This window comes from Leptosomus discolor, chromosome 2 (assembly GCF_034619465.1).
Source record: "Leptosomus discolor isolate bLepDis1 chromosome 2, bLepDis1.hap2, whole genome shotgun sequence".
In the NCBI taxonomy this organism is placed as follows: domain Eukaryota; kingdom Metazoa; phylum Chordata; class Aves; order Leptosomiformes; family Leptosomidae; genus Leptosomus; species Leptosomus discolor.
In genome coordinates, this window is record NC_141392.1 from 88930763 (window position 1) to 88953826 (window position 23064).

A 23064-nucleotide genomic window follows, 5' to 3' on the forward strand; every position below is an offset into this window, starting at 1 on the left:
ATTTTGACTTTTTGCCCCCCCCCCCTTTTTTTTTTAGTTTGGTGGAATTTTTATCTGCAGAGGACTTTAGAAAGATGCCCTAAATCTTTCTGTTCTAGATATTAAGACTGAAGTCCTAGATAAAATGATGGGTCTGTATAGTTAACTTGAAACAAATTATGCTGTCGACATGCGGTTAGCACAGATATACTGGGAAACAGAGACTTCTGAGTTCTCCACTGTGCAACTAAGCCTCTCTTTAGCCTCTCCAGTGAAGAGAATTGAGTAGACTGTAAAACTTAATGGATTTGTTAGAACTGTTAATGTATGTCGCCACAAGCTTACATTCTATTTTCCTTTTAGTTTCAAACATGATACAAAAAGCTTTCAAAGCCAAGGCATAATAGCAGTAATACATACATTGTGCAGGGTTTGGAATAGCAAGTGGAACTTTCTCAACTCAGCAAATGACTGCAGTGTAAAACTTTAAGTGCATATAAATAACATTGTCCTAACTTCCTGTATTCCCTGTGGATTTTCCTCTGTTCTACTTTAAAAAGCTTGTTATTCTGGCACATGGATAGTGAACTTCCTTTCTGATGATATATTTAGCTATTCTGAACAGTGACAGTGATGATCCAAGTGCTCATTGAGCATCCTGATATTTGTGTGTTCTTAAAAGTGTGATTTGATTTACCAATATTGCACTGAAGTCTGATTTTTTTTTCTTCCAAAAAAAGAGTTCCTTATTGAAAATAAGCAAATTCAAGGCAGATTATACTACTTAGATAATTTCTTTCCCTTATCATTTAACTTAAAAAATATATAGCTTTATCAGACGTTCCGTAATTTGATATTTCACACTATGTTTTTTACTGCAGTTGAGCTGCTAATGAATGAATGATGTTTCAAATGATATTCAATCATGTTTTAACTGATGTGTCTTTTGGTATTCTGTTGTATTCTTGAGCTACTGAAGTCAGCCTTGGCTCTTCAGCTCTCTGCTGCTTCCCCAGCTACATGAGTGCTTTCTATTCGTGACTGACTTGCTGGGGAGATGTACAAGACATTTATAAAAGTCTGTTTTATTTCTAGTCCTGCAGAATTGCCTCACGACTTTCAAATAAGTATTTCAATGACTCATTTAAGTAAAGATTGCTGAAAACCATGTATAACCTTCTTCTGCCTAATAAGGATCTCACAAATATTTTTTTCTTAAGAACAAAATATCATCTGCAAAGTCAGATGTTTATTATTCCCCGTAAAATTCCCAACTGTTATGTTCATGTTATCTCACTACCTGCTCTAATTTTCCCATGACACCCAGCTGATGCCAGTGTTCATTAGAGGTCTCAGAGGAAAGAACAGTTGCCAGATTCTTAGCTGCTTAAGAAATACCTATACTTTGTGATCTTCCACTGCGCATTGTGTTACAGAGATGTGTTTTTTTTTGAAAGAAAACCTTTTCTAAATTATTCCAAAACGAACTGTACAAAGCAGTCAACTTAATTTGGTTTGAAATTATATTCTAGAGTGTGACTCATTTAGTATTAAGCATTATATACCACCATCACCTGTAAGTGTCATCCTCCGCGTGCTGAACTCGCAAGGGAGAAAAAAAAACCCATTTAATTTAATATACAGAAAGAGAAAAGGACTGAAAGTTTTAAAATTTAGTCCAGTCTATACACCCTCATGTTTTTTATTAGTTGATTTTGTCAACTGTTTGAATTGTTACAATTAAAAAAAAAAGGTCTGATATCATACCTTAAAAAAAAGGTCTTATCTGTAGGAACTGTGTGTATGTGTTTTATGCTGACTCCTATCTAAATGGTGTCTTTAATTATACATGAATGTTTCAGTATGTTTTTTACTTCAGAATATTTTTATTATTGTCTCTTCCCACAGCTTAGAAAATGTTTGATATTACATAGGTAAACAAAGATCATATTAGAAACAGAATTGTTTATATACATAAATAAGTTAAAAATTGCCCAATTACTGCAGATCATATTTATCACACTGGAAGTTGCCAGGCGATGTCTTATTATTCATTTTAAATCTGTAAGGTTTTTTTATATTCAGTTACCTTTCCTTGTGTTGTGAAGTGACTCTGAAGCCTCTGGCTCACAAGTTATGTCTTCAGGCAAGGAATAATAGAAATTAATTTAAAGTTTAAAAAATAGGTGTCTCGTGGGATCATTAAGTGAGATCATCTTCTGAGACTCCCTTACATGTTTTTAGAAGACTATATGGGCTCACATGATGTGCTTACAGTTATAGAAGGACACTGTGGCTCAGGCGAGATATTTTTCATCCTGAAGCAGTATTTTGCAATTATAGAATAAACATTCATGGCTGACCAGCTGACTGTCTAATTAAGCAACGTTTCTCAAGAGAACCAGCTGCAAAGTAACTTGACTCATTGATTCGAAGCTCATCTGGATAGTTGACATTTGTTTGTAAAATTAGAACTCAAAATTGCATTGCTTGCTTAAAATCCACCAGTTTAATGACTAAGAGTGTTGTTCTAGAAAAAAACAATAAAGATCTGATAGGAGATTCCTTTGCTCGTGTAACATACACCTACCCACACCGCATAGTTACAGAAACATAATTTAGACTACCAGTCTCTCTGGTCTTTCTCCCAAGAATTGAGGAGGATGAGGGAAGAAAGGCTTCTCCAGGGGGTAGGTCAGAGAAGGAATTTGGACCTGTACAGATAAAAACTTTAAAGGCTTATGCTGCGAATGCAATGGAGTTGCAGTTTTATTGCAGTGATTATGCTATCATTAAAAGCATTGTTTCAGAATCTCTACAAGGTTACTTTCTGGTGCAGGGTTTCTATCCATCATTTAAAAATAAATTCCTAAAGTAAAACATTCTTCAGTTGCACAAAGCGTGTACATACATATGACAAGTTTTGCTGACTGACCAAGAAACAATCTCTTTCTATCAATAGATTTCTGAAATACAACAGTTCTTTCAGTTGCTTTGTTCATCCAAAAAGAATAAATATGGGAAAGCTCAATGGAAATATCCTCTAAGAATCCAAAATCAACTTTTTACATCGTATAGAGAACACCCAGGAGTTTAAGGTTCTTGTATAAACACAGCGTTCAGAGAGAGGAGGAAAAATTGCCAAGTATTCCTCTGCTGAAGACTTTGGACGTTGTTGAAATGTTAGGTGACTGTTTATGTATTTCCATTCCTAGAAGGAAAAGCCGTTTCAGACAGAATATGAACAGAGCAAGCCCTGGTGACTCTTGCAGCCACACAAGCATGGCGAAGTTCCTCCGAAATAACTTCCTGATGCAGTCACAAGCTGTCCAGCTGACTAGGAACCATTTTTAAAACAGCTGTGTTGAATGTGGTGCTGCATATTGAAGATACAAATGCAGTCTCTTAAAAGGCAAAGTATGTCAACCTTAGCTTTGAAGATCTTTTTCTTTTTTCTTTATTTTTTATTATATTTAGAAGCAGATCTTTTTCAGCAAACTGTTCTCACAGAAGTTTTCTTCTGTAATAATTCTCTCAACTATCTTTTTTTTTCTTATTTTCCTTCCTCAGAAATGACTAGACGTAGCATATGTAGAGGTCTCTTACTTGCCCCAAGTTTAAGCAAAATTACATTTTGAATTGGCTTTTAATAAGGGTTTTGAAAATGTGTTTGGTTTAGCTTTTAAAATATTTTTAGAGAGCACTTGGAATGTTGTTAACAGTCTTTAGTACCAGCTTTTCAGAAGGAAATTTATCATGCTAAATACTCAGTTTGCAAGTGCTAGTATTATACCAGATTGCCTCCTCATTGAAGTGCATGGCTGTGACTCAGCACGTACAAATTTGAGATCAGTTCCTTTGCTCATATTCCTCAAATTCCTCAAAGGGAATATATTTGTTTACATTTATTGTATGTGTTTACATTTACAGTGATTCAGATGCACTGTACTGAATGCAGGCGCTACAAGTGCAAGTTCTTTTTTTGTTGACATAGTAATGTTTGCATGTTGAGATTGTCAGCTGCAAGATAGCATCACATTTTTATAAAGAAAATGAATTAGAGAATAGGGAAACATTTATTTCCTCTGACAGACTTACATAATGTTAGACCTTGGCAGCAGAAGTTGCAGTCTGTTTGCCAGCACAACGTTGATCCTGTGGTACATTTCATAATTTTTTTGGTGGTTTTTAATGAAGGTTTCATTGGAGTCTGGGTTTTTCTTTTTCTTTATTCCAATGGATGCTTTTGGCATCTAAGTCTCTTCAGAAACCAGATTTGGCTTACAGGAGGCCAAAAACTTGTCACATACTCCTGGATCTCATGAACCAAGAAAGTTCAGTTCCTGGTGCTTCTTTGTGACTGTCTCACCCTCAGATACGTGGTACTTTCATGATCCAGAAGGTCTGGATTCATTTGACCTAATTTCTTCACCAGTATAACTGGCCCCTTAGATTTTTTTCAGCACATCTTAATGGTTTTTTCAAAAGCCTGGCGATGATGGCAGGTGCAGCCCCTCACCAAGCACTTTTGAAATAGATGTAGGTTTGTCATTTTCACTCTTGTCTCTTGTGAAGATGACAACAGTTGACGCTTTCCAGGCAGCTTTTTGTCTTGTTTTTTGTATAGCCTTTCCATTGGATTTGAGCACCATGAATCTCATGCACCCAGTAATTTTACTCTTTGGCATGATTCTGATCTGCTCTGTTACCTTCATCAAGGTAAAACTTAGCTTATCATGCTGTTGCTTCCTTGGCTTGAAAGTAAGGCTAATAGATTCTCCTAGCATAACATTTGCCCTGCTCTGAAAAATAGAAAAGGAGAATTGGCACAGCATGAGAGTCATGAAGTCCTCTCATCTCCTAGACTGTCTTCTAAAAACACACTACACTGGGTTGTGCCCAAGGTGTATTCAACTTGGTCTATCAGCAGCCATTAATGCTGCTGCAGGGAAAAGTGTGAGGGTCTTGCATAGATGTCAGTTGGACTCATTTTGGTCTTAGAGTACTCTGTAAATGTTCCAATTTCTTATTCTAAGAAATAGTTGAATGAAAAAAAGTTCTCTCTTGATTTTTGAAAACATTAGGATATTCTTTAGGTTATGTGGACATAGTCATCTGGTCTCTCGATCTTGAACTGTGTTAAATTCATGGCTTTTGGTAATATTTTGGCAATAGGTTTCACCATTTAGTTATAGTGTAAATTTTTCTTTTTATTTAACTTGCACCTTAGAATAAAATCATGAATGACTAGTCTCTGCTAAAATAAGAATGCATAGTTCTGACCTAGCACTTTGAAATATAATGTCCTCCATGGGGCGTTATTTTTTGCATGTACTTGCTTCTTGCATGTAGATATTGCATACAGCAATAGTGGAAGGGGATAGTATTTGCTCATGTCATGACCAGAAATCATACTTTGAGCTATTCTTTCATTTAGTCTTGTCTGAGTTGGTGCTTTACCTATTACTAGCCTCCTACTCCTCCCATGAGCTGCATACATGATTTCTTATGCAGGTAATCTTCTAGGGGCTTTTCATCATGGTCATAAAAACTTTGTCCTAAAACACATCACAAGCATGGAATTTCTGGTTTTCAGCCCTAAGTTTGTACCTCCTGATGGTACATTACTCTGTTTTTTCAGGAGGGAGTACATCTGGGCTGTGAGCAGGAGGAAATGAGGCCATCCCTACTCAAAACATGACTCTCAAAATGTTTGGCAGCAGTCAATGTTTGGCCATTTTCTTCCCCCTCTTAGCACAGTCTTCTCAGGAAGACAGCTAGCAAGCCTCAGGGCTCTTCTACAGATATCTTTGGTGGTTTCTGTGCAAGAGTGACAAAACTAAAAGTACTGACCATGCCTGTCTCCGTTTCCCTATCCATTTCCTTCACACAGTCCTGGGTATTTCCAGAGTATCCCTGTCCTCGTTTGGTTTCTACCGTTACTTTTCATACATTTCCACTGTCTCTTGTGTGAGGTTAGAAGAGAAAGCTCTCGCTCCTCCATAAATTTGGAGGACTCAAATTCGTCTTTTCAAGGGCATTTGCACTCTGAGCCAATGGGAACTTGGATGTGCTTTGGGATATGATCATTATCTTCCTCATGGTGCGTCCTACTGACAGTCTTCTGAAACAAAGACATTTCTTACTGGTGCCTTTCACCACATGGGAAGGACAGTTTTTGTGAATGTTATTGATGCAGCGCTTATTAGACCCTTCTTGTTTGGTTTGTTAAAAAAGTCGTCTTGTGGATCTACGTGCAGAAGACTGGACAGAAAGTACATGATCCCAAGTTAAATGTCTTTACTCTGACTAATCTTTTCTCTATTGCCAATACCACATAAAAGGTAGGCTATATCCTTTTTCACAAATAAACTATATAACTGCTTTTTTAAAACATCAGTATTCTTTTGGCAAGTTATAGTTTCATATCAATAATTAGGACTTATACCAATATATAACCACATTACTCTTCAATGTCTTCCTTTTTTCCTGAATTTTTAGAGAGATTTTTGACTCTATGCCAGCCCACAGTATTGCCTTCTGGTACAAGATTCCAGATTTCCTGAAGTAGTACATTCCTTATTGAAATATACTTTAAGGGCAGAGATTTTATTTAGTTTTCACACCTCAACTCGGCCAAAGGCTTGTGAGTAACACTAAATTATCAGGTAATATAGTATGAGAGAGGTCTACTCATTGGCTCTGTCCTACTCTATTCAAGCAATGTTTATCTACCAAAATTTTCCCCTCATGAAACAGCCTCTGTCAACCTGCCAGATTTATACAGGTCCCCTGGCTTTGGGGGCCAGTTGTCAACATCATTTGGCCCCCAAAGCAAACCTTTTAAGAGTCACTTGCTTCAATAAGAGTGCCATGACTTTTCTTAGGTCAACACCTTTTCGAGGGCAGATTATCAAATCCCACACAATGTCTGCAAGTGGATGTTACTTCATCTTTACCTCTTGTGCAAAATGATAGATATAGTTGCCTCCCTTCTGGACTGAGTGTCTTAGGACAGCCCTGAGGTTGCAGCCAGCAGTGGGCAGTAGTTTGCACATTACATCCGTTCCAGTGGACTCTAATTCTGCACCATCCTAGCACTCATTTAGGACACCACAGATAAGTGACAGCTTGTGCCACATGAACAAACAGGATGGTCCAAGATTTTTTCAGATGAGTCTCATCAACCTTTGGAACAGGAACTTGAATTTTCATATTCTGTTACGTTACCCAGAGAGTGTGAATTCCTCTGTGGATGATCCTAGTAATGTCAGATCCACTCCTCTAAGACAGTGTTCAAAGTAAAGCAAGAGAGAGCACTGATGCTGATGGCTCCAGCATAAAGCAGGTAATAATTTTGGTTTTAAGATCTGAATCCCTTGTCTTGGAGACTGGAACTTTTTTGCAGTTGGTGGTCTTAAGTGTATTGATGTCGGCTTTGCACCAAAGTGTCTCAAACTCTCAGTGTTTGGAGTGGCTTTCAGGGAAAGGATAGATCCATTTTAATCTTTAAGAGCATACTGAGCGATAATAAATATGTTTCTGCTGTCAGTCTCAGTTATCCCATATTTTGCTCTAGGGCTTTGGCCACCACATCACTGCCTATGACATATATGCTAGTTTATTCTTAAGCTTCTCCCTAGAGCAATGCAAATGATTTGCTGCAGGAGGTGAGGTAAATCTTTCAGTGCAGCCAAATGCAGCCAGAAACTGTAAAGGTAGAAACTACTTTGTGGAGAGCAAATGAGTCTGGCTTTTGGTGAAAACAGATTAGGAATGGAGGAGAAGCCACAGCTTATTTATCGAGGCTGTTGTGCACACCTTCAGTGTCAGGCATGCTTTTAGGCTGACAATAAAAGGTCATTTTAGAAGACTTACATATTATCTTGTGGTGTGCTGAGACATCCAAGGGAGTGTCAAAGAGGGGGACAGCAATTGCATGGGTGCTGTGAAGTAGTTAAAATGAAACCGCTTTTTATCAGTAGGTGTTGTTCACTGTGCGATTGGAGTCAGCTGATGGTTCTCAACTTAAGCAGCAGCTGTGACTTCTTTGCTGAGTGTTTCTGCACTAAACCTCAGTGCTAATGGCTACTTAACATTTATGTTGAACTTGCTGTTGCTGAGGAGTTACAGATATGTTTGCGTTTTGGATGGTAGTCCTTCAGTTTTTACAGAAGTGCTTATTCTGAAACCATCCTAGAGGAGGTAAAGCTCCCTAGGGTGAGCACTGCAGGGATTGCTTAGTAGGGTGTATTTACATCTGGAGGAGCACTTAAAGGAAGAAGACCTGCTACTTTTCTGTAGCTGTTAGCTGTTCTCAGACATGTGAAGTGTGTGTACTCACAGGCTATCCTCTCACCCTCCCATGTGCTATTTAAACTTGCAATTCATTGCTTGGGAAGTACTAAGAAAAAAGTGCGTACTGTGGAAGGGAAAGGGCTAACTTCCAGACAAGAATGTGATAAAAAGAAATGGTATTAATGCTGTGTTTACAAATAGGTTATCACTAGCAGTAGGGAAGTGGCATTGGCAACACGAGCATGTAGCAAAGAACTGTTACAGGTGTTAAGCATTTAGTGTTGTTTTTTGGTTTTTGGGGTGTTTTTAATAATATTAAATCTTAGAGATAGAGGAATCCTACTCCCTTCCTCTATGCAGCGAGTTTTTTCCAAGTCCCCAGTAATTCCCGTTGCTATCTCCTGATATTGCAAAACGAGGTACCAGTAGTATTTCAGATGAGACCCCAGTGACTTAGAAACATTGCAATGCTTTATTAGCTCATTCTGTGTATATCCCAGCCCATGCCCAGAGGATGTTTTCCTTTAGGAGTGTGCTTACTCTGGAATTTCTCCAGCTCTCATTTTCTGTACATTTGTTGCACGTCCTTTGGCACCACCCAAATCCCCTGCATACGCATTCAGCAGCTTCTCTGTTCAAAATACTCTCATTACTCAGCAGTCCAACATTGTCTCATTGTTGCATTTCCAATACAAGATGTAGGAGCTTTAAAAAAAATGCGAGTTATTCCTGTAACTGTATTTGGTGAAGTCCAAAAGAGGAAGGAAAAACCCCAGTGAAATCACTCTAACTTTGCAGTAGCTTGGATATTCTAACATCATAGTTTTCTGTCTCTGTCTAGAAGCTTTCTGAATAGATAGGGTAAAGACTCAGGTCTTAAAATGGAAAATTGAAAGTGAAGAGAAGGCATAAAGATTTTCAGCTTTTAAGAGCATAACGATGGGATGATTGTGTGTTTTAATATATCTTGTGTTTCTCTACATGGCTATAGCTCTATAAAAGCTAGATGCTTTTGGCCTGGGATGTTTTTACACACTGCTTTTGAGACAGCCATACACTGTTGCTGATACAAGGCTTCTGAAAAACGCAAGAGACAAAAGTTTTGGGATAGAAATGAACCCCTTTGTTTCTTGCATGGCCTTTTAATCCTTTTTTTATAACTTTATACAACTGTTTTCTTATGTGCATTGTTCAGTAAAAAGTGTCAGCAGTGTGAATTATAATAAGCTTAAAACAAACAGTGAAAGACCAGGTCATAATAGCTTTACCAGAACTAGCATTACCATAGTGTAATTTGCAATTGCATTATAGAGTACCATTAACATAGTGTGATTTGCAGTTGGGTGGAGAAAGATTAGTGAGGCATCTGTCATCCTGACCACTGCTCTCTGAGTTAAGTGGTGGCATTGCGAGTCGTTTCTGCTTTCTGTAAGGACCTTCTTCTGCTAATGGGCATTAAGTGGTTAAACCACATGCAGGAAAACCAGTAGTTTTTAGAAAACACCTGTAAGCGTACCAGAGACTGCTGGGAGCATAGATGAAATAATAGACAAAATGGTAAGAATGCGTATAAACCGAACAAAGCAAGTGATTCTTGTAAGAAAAGCAAGGACTTCTAGCCAGAGGCAGTCGTTGATAGGGAAGGAATAAATCAATTGGCAGAAATAAGGGATGGATTCCAGGGGGCTATTTACTGAGAAATAAAAAAAAGGAAAGCAAACTTCACCTTGTGCTGAATGAGAACCTATGCCTTTGGCAGAAAGATGATCAAAAGCCAGCTTTCATTTTTGCCTTTTTATTCCCAAAGCACCTACATTTAGCTTGAATTTCTGTTTAGTCTTAAGGAAAAAGGGAATTTAGGAGACCTCACAACTTTTTTTTTTAGTATAGTCTAGGATAAGGAAATTTTGGGCTTTTTGGTGGAGTGTTCCATCTAAGGGAATAGCTTACTGTTGCTGAGATGAAGCTCTAATGTAGTTTACAGAGATACAGCAGCACATTTCCATTCACAGAAGTTCACTGTATTGTGGCAGCTTTCTTAAATTGGGATGGGTTTTTTTGATTGTTTTAACTTTTCTTCTGGAGTTCTTTAGAGTAAATGTAAGCCCATACGAATGTACAGGTTTGCTGCGCTGTATGTTGAGTGTCAGGTTGTTCACGCTGCCTATTTTAGGCAACAGTATGTCTTTGAGAGTGTTCCTTAGCCATCCAGAACAAGCTCCTTAAACATGACATGTAGGTGTTTGCTTCTGAAAATGAAAACACAGAACATGGTTTGCTTTCTGTTCAATGAATTAATGGTTTTTTTCACAAACAACTAGAATATGAGCATGGGAGATTTGGGATTCTCAAGTAAACAGCATAACTAAAAAGATTTCAATTCTGCCTGTTTCCATTTACTGCAAGAAATGTACCTATTTCTATTTTCAGTTTGCCATTTCACGTAGAATGTAAAAATACTCCAGTGCACACACTGAGATGAAGTTGTTTTTGAGGATAGTCGTAACCTCAGTCATTTGATAAGTGGTTGGTACGTTGCATTCAAGCTTTACAGTGAAACAAATGTCATCTTTGATGAAAATTGAAAGGTGACTTAAAACACGGCCTATAGACTTTCAATGGCAATGTCCTCAGAAAAGCCTGTGGCTTTTTTTGACGTGGATTTGAGCCTTGGAGTCCCTTGAACAGGTAGGAAGCTCACAAATAACGTTTTAGAAACACTTCTACTGTGATTGCTAGATGGTGCTTTTTGAATGCCTCCATCACCCCGTGAGACTGCCTCCAAGACTCCTCACTATGTCCATGCCGTATCCTGTGCGACTTTGTTTCATGTAGGTATATAGCAAAGGCTAGCAATAATATTAGCCATTTGTGTTAGCCAACATCATTGCATGCTGCTTTTTTCCACAAAATGTTGATACTGACTTTATGAAATGAAAACCTTTACGTGGGGTGATGACTGAATTTATATAAGAAGGAGGGAAAGTATAAGACTGTTTGCCTCTAATGGATGAGGTTAATTTTTATGACAGTAGGCCAGATACATTCCAGATGTTTAATGCTTAAAATGTTACCTTGGGATTCCATCTAGTATAATTTTTTTCCCAAATTTTACGACAAAGGCTTCTGGTAATTTTTAATTGAGTCAGAAAATCACTAGTTTATTCTTAAATATATTAAATTCCCTCTAATTAAAAACACATTATATACATAATATAAATATACATTTCCTGGGGTTTGCTGGTAAAATTTTAATACTCACTTTTTCCGTGAGTGTATTTCAGAGGAGGAGTGGTATGTTGGAACTTTGTTAGCATCAGATAACATAGTCTTAAAAATAATCATGTATGCTTCTTGGGTTCTCTGTCTGAGATAGAGCTGCATATAGAGCGTTTTTCCAATGTTAAAAGCTGTTGTTGGATACAGTCCTATAAATCTTGTCTGTCTTGTACATTCCTGAATGCTGTAAATTTGACAGGGAATAAGAGCAGTAATAGTGCTGCTGATCAGGTTGTTTGCATTTTTTTTAATTTTTAAGGCTTATATTATTGAAAATGGAAAATATGGACTTAAAATGATGGAAATTATTATAGTTTTGCTATAGATGCAGTAATTGTAACAAATTGGTTAAACTGAGAGGCCAAAAGAAAACAATAAAAATTGTGTGTGGGATGGAAGTGCAGCTGAACCCTTTTTACTCTCAGGACCAACTGCCACAGCACTTTTTTGGAGTTCAAACTAAATTGATCTATATTTTGACCAATTCTTGTAACAGTCCATTGAATTTTCTTAAACATTTTAGCTTAAAATCTGTGTTTAAGAATTATTCAGATTTTAACTGAGACTCTAACCTAGGAGATTTCTATTAGAAAGGTTATTATATGCTTTTTAAAGATGAGTGTCTCAGTAAATCAAACATTTTGATTTGGAATGTGGTCACGCTTAGTTTTTATGGATATGTGTAGCCTAATTAAAACATTATTGTTAAAGCTACTTCAGTTTTCAAGTTCCATAAGAAATCTGTCAAATGATGTTATCAAGCTATTCAATGATCCCAACTGCTAAAATAAGAACAAAAGGGAAATTAGCCAGTTAAAAAAATCATAATGACTAGCTTCTTATTGTGAGAATAATGCGATATTCCAAACATTTGGAATGTAAGTTTAGTGCAAAACTAGTCACATTGTCACTAGACAATGATTTCTATATTTTGCATGTGAATTTATGAACAATAATCTTATCTTTTTGTGTGGTGAAAAAAATTTGCTAACCTGAGATGTCAGTTCTGTGATAGGGTTACCTGTTAGCAAAGCAACTTTGTGTTACTTTGAAGCACTAACTCAGGCCTGAAATTCTCCCTCTGCTGTTAAAGCTTCTTGTGTTTCCCAGTGATCATCAAAGCTCAGCTTGTTGGTAATAAGGGCAGAACAACAGAATAAATTTTCATGCACAAATGGAATAGTTTTTGTAGTTAGTGAGCATTGAATGAATGGCATTTAAATGCCATTTTAAGAAGTGGACACTTTTTGTTTAGGATCAGAAGTAGACTGTGCCTGTTCTCTCTCCGTGTTGCTTATTATAGTAGAAGGAAAAAGATTATAGTCGACACAACACAGTGTTTATTTGAAAATTAATTTTGTCACCTTTTTACAAGAAATATTTTGCTTTCAAATGCTCATCCTTTGTGCAAATAACTATCTTAAAGCTTCATGCTATATTTCTTGCTCAAATTTCCCGTAATTTATCACAATAAACTGAAAATTCGTATTTTCTTGTGGCCGAGATATGTGTAATGTAGAAGCAGGTGAGCAGCTGGATGAAAGCATGAAGAAGGAGGGTTTGTGCAGATGCGTACACCCTTGCATCCTTCAAAATGGGTGCAAGTGCCCCAGTGTGGCAGGCCTTGTGCTCTTGGGGTGTGGGAAGCTGAACAAAATGACATCTGATGCAAACTCTCTTCTCTCTCCTCAGAATGCCATTTTGCAGCACTTTACGTTCCCAGGCCATTCAGCAGCAGCTCAGGTGGCAGGCCCAAAACAGGGTAGGGGCGGAACAGGAGGTGGACGTGTAGGGACTTTGCTGGGATCTTCCCACTGTCTTCCTGGCACCTGATCCTGGGATCAGTGCTGCACTTAGGCAGTTTGATCGGTGTTGATGGACTCATCTGTTCAAAGTAGCACTTCATTTCAGACCCAAGTGGTTTTAGAACACCAGTGCAGGTACCCTTCGTGCCTCCAGCTGCGGCTCTCTCTCGGGCCTTACCTTTCCTGCCGGTCTCTCTGCACTGCACCTGCCCTTACCCTGTATAATGGTGAGTTGAGGCACATGTAAACCAACCATATTAATCACGGCAACAAATAACTTGCAGGAATATTGAAAACAGTGTGAAGGTATGAGAATCCAATCATATGGATTATTTTGCATTAGCAAGACTTCATGCTTCTCTCTCAGGTGATGCTCTGAGAGGTCACTGAGATCCCAAGGAAGGTGCTGTATGCTCTAGCAGGCAATAAACTCGAGTCCACCATTTATTTTGTTTGAATAAGAAGTCTGTAACTGAGTCAAATATTAAAATTAATGTTTAAGCAGAAAACAATTTGAATGTAATTTCTGTGAATGGTAGGAGAATAGTCTATGAAATAACTGAGGCTGAATAATTGCTTGCTTTTCAACTCAAATTGCATTATTTTTAATCTCTTCTACTATATTAGAAATTGTAGGGTACGATAACCCTGCTATACCTATATTCAATTATATTAAAAGTAAGAGTTTCTGAGGAAGAAAACGTCCATTTTGTAAGGATTTAAAAATGATTGCAGTGACTTCTTTGCTGTTTCTTTGTTACTTCTCTCGCTCAGAGTAATGCTTGTGATGTGAAAGACTGTTTGGTTTTGTCCTAAGATTAAATAGTTTGAGTTTATCTTAAAATATGCAGGTGGTGAATTTAGATCTGTACTTTTTCAGAGTGTTGTGCCCACATTTATGTGCTGAAATACAGGGGATTTTTTTTCAGTTGCTATCTGCTGATAGAATTTCCACTGAAAGCAGGAACAGGTTTCTGCATATGTTTGGAGTGGAGCACCCTCCAAAAAGCATTTGATCTTAGGAACAGCAAACTGCTAGAACAGCTGTTTTCTTTTTACTGCTAACACTCCTTACTACAAACTAAAAAAATTCATGGTCCATATCAGAATTTTACCTCAGGGGAAGCCAAGGCAATATGACTGCTCTAGCTCACCCTACTTGGGAAGGGGACTTGGACTGGGTGATCTCCAGTGGTCCCAGATAACCTTGACAATACCGTGATCTCTGTACCCTTGGGATGCCAGTCTCAGTGATGTCACCAAATGCCGTGTGCAGACAGCTTAAGCCTGGGTGAAAGAGCTCTGCTATGTGCCCAGATGCTCGCTGGCAATCTTGTACAACAAGCTTAACCCAGATGCTTTCACATCGGCCTGCCTGCCTTCTGACTTGTTACCTCTTAGCACTGCAGCTCCTTGCGGTATGAATTGCTGTGTCTCTGTGACATAATTTGAGCTGTTTCCTTGGTTTCTTTTCAGCAGATAAGGTCAGCTCTACAAATGGAAGATAGGGTCTCTTTTCAGAAATGACTTCTTCATTAAAGTGGAAGTTGAGTAGGATATGCTGTAAGAAGAAGCGTTTTTAATAAGTCTTCAGTTTTGTCCTTGTTAGTGGCTATTGAGAGCAGATGATGGTGATTTAAAGGTCAATGAAAACTGGCTTAAATGGCACTATTGTCTAAATATTGGAAATTTTCCATGTTCCAATGAGCCAGGGCAGGACAAGTTGTTGAAGTAAATAGGACAGCGATCTCACTTGTTTGAGTACTTCACAGTTTAAATAACATTTCAAAGTTCTTTTAATAAAAAATCATTAGCATTGCAAGATTCCTAGTAGATACATGATTGATGCTTTTTGTTGATAGTTCTTTATGGAGTTAATATTAGCATAAAATAATACAAACATGATAGCTATTGAAGCAGAACAGTGGGTTACTTTTTGTCCTAAAAATGAATGGGTCTGGCTCTGGTAAACCATTCTCTCATTCACAATCTTCAAATAGTTCTGTTTGTGTCTATTAGAGTGTAAGTAATTAAGTTATTTATTGAGCAACTGTCGGAAGAATTTAAGTAGCTTCTGGAGCAAAACAGATCTGTCTCTTAAAACACAGTATTTCTCAAAGTCTGCATTTGCCTTTTCAAACAAACACATCCCATTGAATTGCCATTATGTGGTTAAGCAACAATACATAAAAGCTGATTGTCTACATACTTTAGGAATATAGTTAAATCAACAAACTCATGTTTTAAGAAGTGAATATAAATAAAGATAGGATTCCATCCACTCTGTTGCTATATGAAAAAGATGAATCATTACAGTCTGAATATTTAGATCACAAAATGCTGTGCTATTTGTAAGTAAAGGAGGTGAGTGACTAATTAAAAATATATGGTTTCCAAAATAAAGGAGAGACTTTTGGATTATTAGCAAAGCGACAATTGCTTTATGTACCACATAAAACTGGTTTTAAAGTTTTGCTGAGTAAGGCTTGTAATGTTTTACTCAGATTATTTTAACAGTGTGACATTTATTGTGTTGAATGAGAGCAGTTGAGCAATTACTTCATTAGTTTGGTTTTTATTGTACAAAGGTCTGAGGTCTTTGTCCAGTTCTGGAACCTGAGTTTACATGATTGGCATTCTGACAAAGTGAAAGCAGAATGTTTCAAGCAAAAAAGGTTCCTTTTGCAAAAGTCTTTAAATACTCAGAGTAGCAGTATAGAGGTTACATGCTTTGGTGGTAAGAATCAGGCTTTCAGAGAGCTCTGAGAGTCCAGACTTGTTGGAGAAAAGTAATAGGACAGCACCCATGTGCAGGTTTTTTTTTCTTTTCCTTTTTCATTGGCCTTCAGTCTGTATGGCAATGGGAAATTTGACTCTTTTTTTTACTTTCACCCTCTCTGTTGTGTTACAATTTGTAAAATACATGCTGTATGCAAGTTCTGGAGCCTATTTCAGACACAGAAGGGCAGATGGGGCAATGTGATGTGATCTGTCCCCTGCCCGGAGACAGCTCAGGAGTGTTATGGCTCGGTGTGTTGCAAGTTATTGAACAGCACCTCCTGGTTCCTCACTTCCCTAGTCCTAAATTGGGTGGAACAGTGAATGTGCTGAGACCTGGAGTCAGGTCTCTGGGCAGCTCTGGCTGTAGTTGAAAATTCCCCCAGTCGAACAATGTTGTGACATTTTGCCAACTAATATTGCTGGAAGTTGTTTAAGGTGTGGGCGAAAGGAGTCCGTCTGGGAGTTCCTGCAACCCATGGGGTTGTTTGAATCAGCTCTTCCGACTATGGTGCTACCTGGATGAGGTTCTTTGAAGTGCATAATGTCCATCGTCAAAGAGACAGGGCAGAGCCATGGACTCTAATTAAAGCTCTTGGGCAGGCCTGAGCATAGTGCAGGTACTGTATTTACTTTTGTTCTTGGATGTGCAGCATCGGGAGCACTGCAGCTTGCTGAGGCTTGCACCAGAAAAGTTATAATCTTAAGTAGCTACCTATCCTAGTTGTCTTTTTTTAATTTTTATTACTAACATCATTATTTTTAAATAATGTTTTAGCATCTATACTAAAAGATCCTACAGCATCTGAATCTTTGTGTCACTAGAGTTATGTGCCTTTTACTCCTCCAAATCCTATACTTTCTTTTCTGAAACGTCATTCACCTGAGGTTGTATTTTCAAATGCCAGGCTTGCAGCTGCTGTCTTTCAGGTTAGTTTCATCACTTTTCTGCTCTTAAGGCTAATTCTCGTTGTAGACTGTACTGTTCTGTAAGTGCCCTGAACTTCCTTGTGTCTGTTGTGTAGATGTTATTTTTAACTGTAGTAACTGTTAAAGCACTGCACTTATTAATAGGGCTTGATAAGCAGCTTTGATGGAATTTGTGCTACACAGAGTGCTGACACTGGAAAAAAAGTGTCATGAAACAGCATTTTCAGAAGGGAATCTTGAAATAAGACTAAATGGTGGTTTGCTCCTGTAGCTGAAAATTGACTGTTCAGACTCCTCGGCATTAGCATTTCCCATTTACAGTGATTATGAACGGAGTATTTTTCTCTGTTTTAATTATTTCCCTACACTTCTGTGCCAAATTGGGCTTTTGAGTCACTACAAAAATTTGTAATGAGGCTTCCATTATTCTTTTAAGTTGGCAGATGTTAGCATCTGTATTCCAGAATACTTGAAGTCACTTTCTTCTAAAAAATAACTATTTATAATCAATCATTTAGGAAACCAAATGCCAAGCATGAAATAATATGTAATGCTTATAAACTTTTATGTCTTTTCTGGGTTGATATCTTATTCTCCATTGTCTTTCATATGCTGCTAGTACTTACCTCTTTTATGAACTATATCTTACTCATGTACAGCTCGAGGCTTTCAGAGGTGTTAACAGTACAGACTGTTCTCTTAGTACTCCTGTCCTATTTTTGATGCTGGTTTTTGATTTAATCTGCATTTTGCTTCTTACAAACTTTTCTGTTTAAATACAGTTTGAGTATGCAACACCTAGAAAATGTAAACCCCTAGTTTCTTTAATACTGATAAATTCGGGATGAAGGTCAGTAGCAGCTGCAATTTCAGCATCAACTGTTTTATTTATTGAAAGGAATACCTGTGCATTGTAAAGTAATGAAATTCACCCCTGTACGGAGGGAAAGGTAAAACCAAAATAATCTGTGAACAGCTGCATTTCTTAAGTCAGCCCATCAGTTGTATTTATTAGGCCTCAGAGGTCTTGGTTACTACACAAAGGAGCCTGGTAAAGTAAGATGTAATTAAAAGTTTTAAGTGCATTTTATATGATGACGGGAGACCATATTGAACAGTTACAATGGGAAATATTATTTCTTGGTTTAAAGAGAGCAAAATGTTCTTTGGAGGGATATAGGTACTCTTAGTTTCTAGTACAATGTTTGTATTGTACCACTTAACAAAAATAGGAGGGAATTTCAACAGGGACTAGAAAAGTAGTTTACCTCTTTCTTGCAAAGTGCAGGAGTTTGGGAAAGTCTATGCTCAGAAATAAGATGAGGCTGGTCCCTGAGTTGTTTTATTATTATTATTAAGCTTGTTGATTCAGGCTGACTGGGGAAGTGAAGTCACCTCTACTATAATTCTATGTACAGTTCATAATTCAAATAACGGTTTTGAACATGTAGGGTTGTGAGAAAAGTTTGAACTTTTTTCATTAAAAAATGTTTGGCATTTTCTGAGACATGTTAGGTTGCCTACTGTTATTGTAAGAGGAGGAAAGAAAGGATTATTGTGTTACTATGACACATTTTTCTAAACTGTTCTTTAATAGAAAATAGACAAATACATTGCTGGTGGAACATTACTTCCTTGAAGCATAATAAACAAATACTCCATTTAATTCTGTTTACTTTGTTCTCATAGATCGGAGTTCTAATAAAACAGAGCCAAATTATGTGATGTAGAACAACCTCTACATAACTGGTAAAATCTCCTACACTGTAGTGAGCTCAGTGACCCGAAATAGATCCACCCTTTGAGCGGATCCCAATGTCCTAGCATGAGTTCCCCCCCTTCACTCTTCAGACCTCTGGTCTTACTGGTGGTGTGACAAGATGAAAGGAGGCATAGTTACTTCTTTGCGTAATTATTCCTCTGCTGTAGTTTTGTATATCATCTGGCTATCTGAAGTGGGCGTAAGTAGAAGTGATCCCTTTGGCTAGACTGGTATAAACCAGTGCTGAACTGAAGGCTAACTGGGGCCAAAGTGACTGAAGATGAGTCCTTCTGCATACATGCTCAGACAAGTTCCACGTAGATCTGAATTGTGCCAGGTTCACCGTGAACACATTAATTTGAAGACTAATCTGCTGCTGCAACCTCTAAGTCGGTTTTAAGTCACAGTTTTGCTTATTGGCCTTTTAAACCTCGGCAGGTGTCAATTTGTTGCCTTGCGAGTCAAGATAATATGTGTAACTGAGACAGTAGTTCAAATAGGAAGGACCATACTGTGTCGTAAAACCTACACTTGCTTTTACAGTGAGCTTGCCAACCTGGGCTGCTCTAAAAGTGCCTACAGGAGAACTTCAGCCTCCTTCCCTGTGAGATGCTTGCGTCGCCATCTCCCACTTGCAAATAACCATATGCTGTTGATGCTTTTCCTGGACGTAGCATGACCTCACGGAAAAGACAAATTATGTAGCGCTGCCTTTTGGTGGTTGCCTGCAGGTAGAATTACCCGCGAGTTCAGTCCCAGTTGCGCAGGCTCAATATTCTTGTGGCTGACACCGTTGCAAGATGGGGTTCCTCTTGCAACCTGGTGTAGCTTCTTGCAGAGAACACCTCAAAGGAAAAAAGTGCTTTAACTAAAGAAATGAATGATGAGGAAAACAGATCCATATAAAAGAATAAAAGATTATCTCTTATTCTGTGCTCTTAAATCTAGGGGTATCTTCTCAGTCAGGCTGATGTTTTACTAATCTACAGAAAGAATGGAGGGAAGGGGAGAAGGAGGGGAGTGAAATGCTTTCGACATGACTCTGTTTACACTTCAGCCCCTATTTTCCATTGTTGTTTGAATGTGATCCCGCTTGGACAGATTTCTGAAATACGCTCTCAATACTTATTCAAAGGTCCTTACAAATGTTCTAACAAAATTCCTTCTGGAGCAGCCGCCCTGCCTTTATGTTCCTCTGCTGGGGAATTTATTCCATGGAGACCTCTCTCCCTAGCTGGCAAGGAAGAGGTCATTTAACCACACTGGGCTGGGCTCCTGCTCTTTAGAAAATCAATACAAAATCTTGCTTCATTTAACATGAATCTATGAGGTTGGTGTAAATTGGAGGGCGGGGCGAAGGAGAGGGGGGATGCCTCTAGATGGCTTTCCTCCTGCACTCTTCCTTTTCTTTCACATGCTCATAGCTCTGATTGACTGTCTCCGAGGCTAGCGTTTTTGATAAATGGTATTTTATGATTTAACGGCTTACACAGTGTTTTATAAAATGCCTCACTGTACAATACATCAGAAAGGAAGCATCCGCATTCTGCTTTCCTGCTTTAGGGAGTTTCGCTGTTAGGGACATCTTTTTTCGGGTAGCTGGCTCACAAACAGAAATGCTTGTATGCTGAATTACCACAATTTTTGCGAAGTGCTGTAATTATTAACCCTCCTGCCCCTGTGGACTGTTGCTTCCACTGCGATGGAGGAATTGAGCTGCCGACAGGCATTACTTGTTAAGAAACAACCGATAGACATAATCATCCAGCCTGGTGTATTTGTTCTGAGCATGGGAAATGGACGTGGAATGGGAATTAATTGGGAATACCAGGATCAGAGAATTCCCAGTTCTAGGGGGAAATGTGTAAAATTAAAAGCAGTTAAAAGTGCCTAACCAGAAATGGCTGATTGTTTTTTTCCTTTATGCAGTGCATATATATTTTTCTTTTCGAACATGATGAAAACATGTTTTTTTTATTTAATTGGCTACTTAAGGTTGTAGTTTCTGTTTCTGTATCATTAGCTTTAAGATTAAGAAATACTTTTGTTGATTGCAGTGTGTCTTACACTGCCTTTTGTCCAAAATAGTACACAGTTTCAGTTTTATATTTTTGACATCAAAGAGGGAAGAAGACCTTTAAATCTGAAATGAAATATAAAATTCAATATAAAAATATAGATCACATGAGAAATGATATATTAAAATATATATAATCTAATATGTATGAAATATATAAACATAAAATGAAATATAATGTTTGGACTCATTTTGGTGTCTTGCCTAATATACTTTTTCCACTGCAGGAAATGTTTTGTTTGACTTTGAATTCTTGCAGTCGTATCTGACAACTGTTTCCCTGAGTTACAATTTTTATATTTTTAATTTATAAATATATATATATATATTTATATATATATTTACACCCACATGGGTGTGTACCCATTTCTATGAATATGGAGATATTCTAGTAGACAGATTTAAATTATTTTGCAATACTCTTCTCCAATTTTTACTTTATAATTGTTATAATAGGTGGATGAAATGCTTTGGAATAATTTCAGAAGACAACTCCTTACACTTGCTAATGTAGAGTTTAATTTCAAGAAGGCATCTTTGGCATGTACTTCTTTGTTGATGTTTTCTTCATGTTTTTTGAGAGATTGAATTTAGTGGGAGAACTTTTTCCCAGTATCTCACATGAGAAAAATAGATAAGAAATGGAATTAAATTAAGTCTCGATGGACTAGGATTTATGTCTGCATGTCAAGCAAAATAAATGAAGAATAAAATGCTGAGGAGTAGGATAAGATACTGTATTGATTTTGCTTCTACAGTAAATAAAAAATCAAATTAGAATTACATTTTTCTGTCATTTTATTTTGTACTCTTCTGTATTGGTGGAACTAAAGGTCAGTTTAGAAACTCTTCAAAGTAAAAATTTGGTATGCTTTCAAATTAAAGAGATTTTTGTATAGAGAGGATAATTTTCCACTTTTGTAAGTGTCAGAGGGGCAATCTCATTAAATAGGCAGACTGATTTCTAAACACATAACTGAATTCTCTTGAATGATTTTATGTAATGATAATATATGGCTTATTTTGGATTTTGTTTATAGATTAAAGCTTTAGCCTATTCTTGTCTGTAAGCATTAGGACTGCTGGTGCACAAGTGGTCACTGTCATATGATGAACATGTTTTGTGGTCTGGGACAATGAACAATTGAATTTGAAGAGATCAAGTGCTCAGTGAGCTTTAAAATCAAACTTAGCAATTTTTAGAAATGGCTCCCACAGGTTCTCACTGCTCAGTGAAGCTTTACTGACATACATGATCCCTGACTTCTACTAAATGCAGACATTTAATTTACTCATTCCTATAAAGTTGGGCACTTATTACTGAACTGAATCTATGTATGTTGGAAACATTTGCATAGAGTTAGTCTATTATTTAATGGATTTTATACTGAAATATTTAACTGCTCGTTTGTATGAGAGGTATTTTTTTATTTGCAGAGGTCTTTTTATCACTATCCATGACCGGGGACACATCGCTACAATGCTTAAATCCTGGCCAGAAAATACTGTCAAGGTAAGTTGAGTTTTAGTTGCACAGCGAAGCTGACACTGTTTTGCACCCAAGGTGACTTGGTTAAGATATTTTTATAAGGTTTTTATCAATTTGATTTCAGTGATTTCTTAGCTCATTTTTTAAATAGAAACAATGCTGTCACAGACAAAGTTTGAGTCTTTTAAACCCTCGCTTGTTTAGCTATAAGCATCCTAAGCATCCTTTACTGATTAATTGGTCAATTACATGGAATATCATGCATCAAAAAAAATGTGAATGCTTTTTGTGCATTTCAGGAAATCACAGAGTGGTTGAGGTAGGAAGGCATCTCTGGAGATCATCTAGTCCATCCTCCTGCTCCAGCATGGTCAGCCAGGGCAGGTTACTCAGGGCTGTGTCCAGCCTGTGGGTTTTGAGTATCTCCAAGGGTGGAGACTCCACAAGATCTCTTGACAACCTGTTCTAGTGTTTGGGGTAACGGTTCTCCACGTACGATACCCGATGAGCTCTCTCACAAATAATAGTAGATTTCCGACTGAAATGGCTTGTCACAATTTGACAAGGAAATTATGTGTTGTTGGCTGCTTACCACACTGAACTCTTCTGTCCTTTACTATGAAAAATCTTCCTTTTCTGTGGAGACAGTTTCGTGGGGTTTACTGAG

General features: G+C 37.6%; 1 protein-coding gene across 1 annotated transcript in view; it reads left to right on the forward strand.

Moving 5' to 3' along the window:
• The window catches only part of ME1 (malic enzyme 1), a 184229-nt gene that overhangs the window by 58465 nt on the left and 102700 nt on the right, over positions 1–23064 (forward strand). The window contains exon 4 of the mRNA XM_086461433.1: positions 22346–22421. Coding sequence (XP_086317559.1) covers positions 22346–22421 — 76 coding nt within the window. The remainder of the gene's footprint in view (positions 1–22345; positions 22422–23064) is intronic.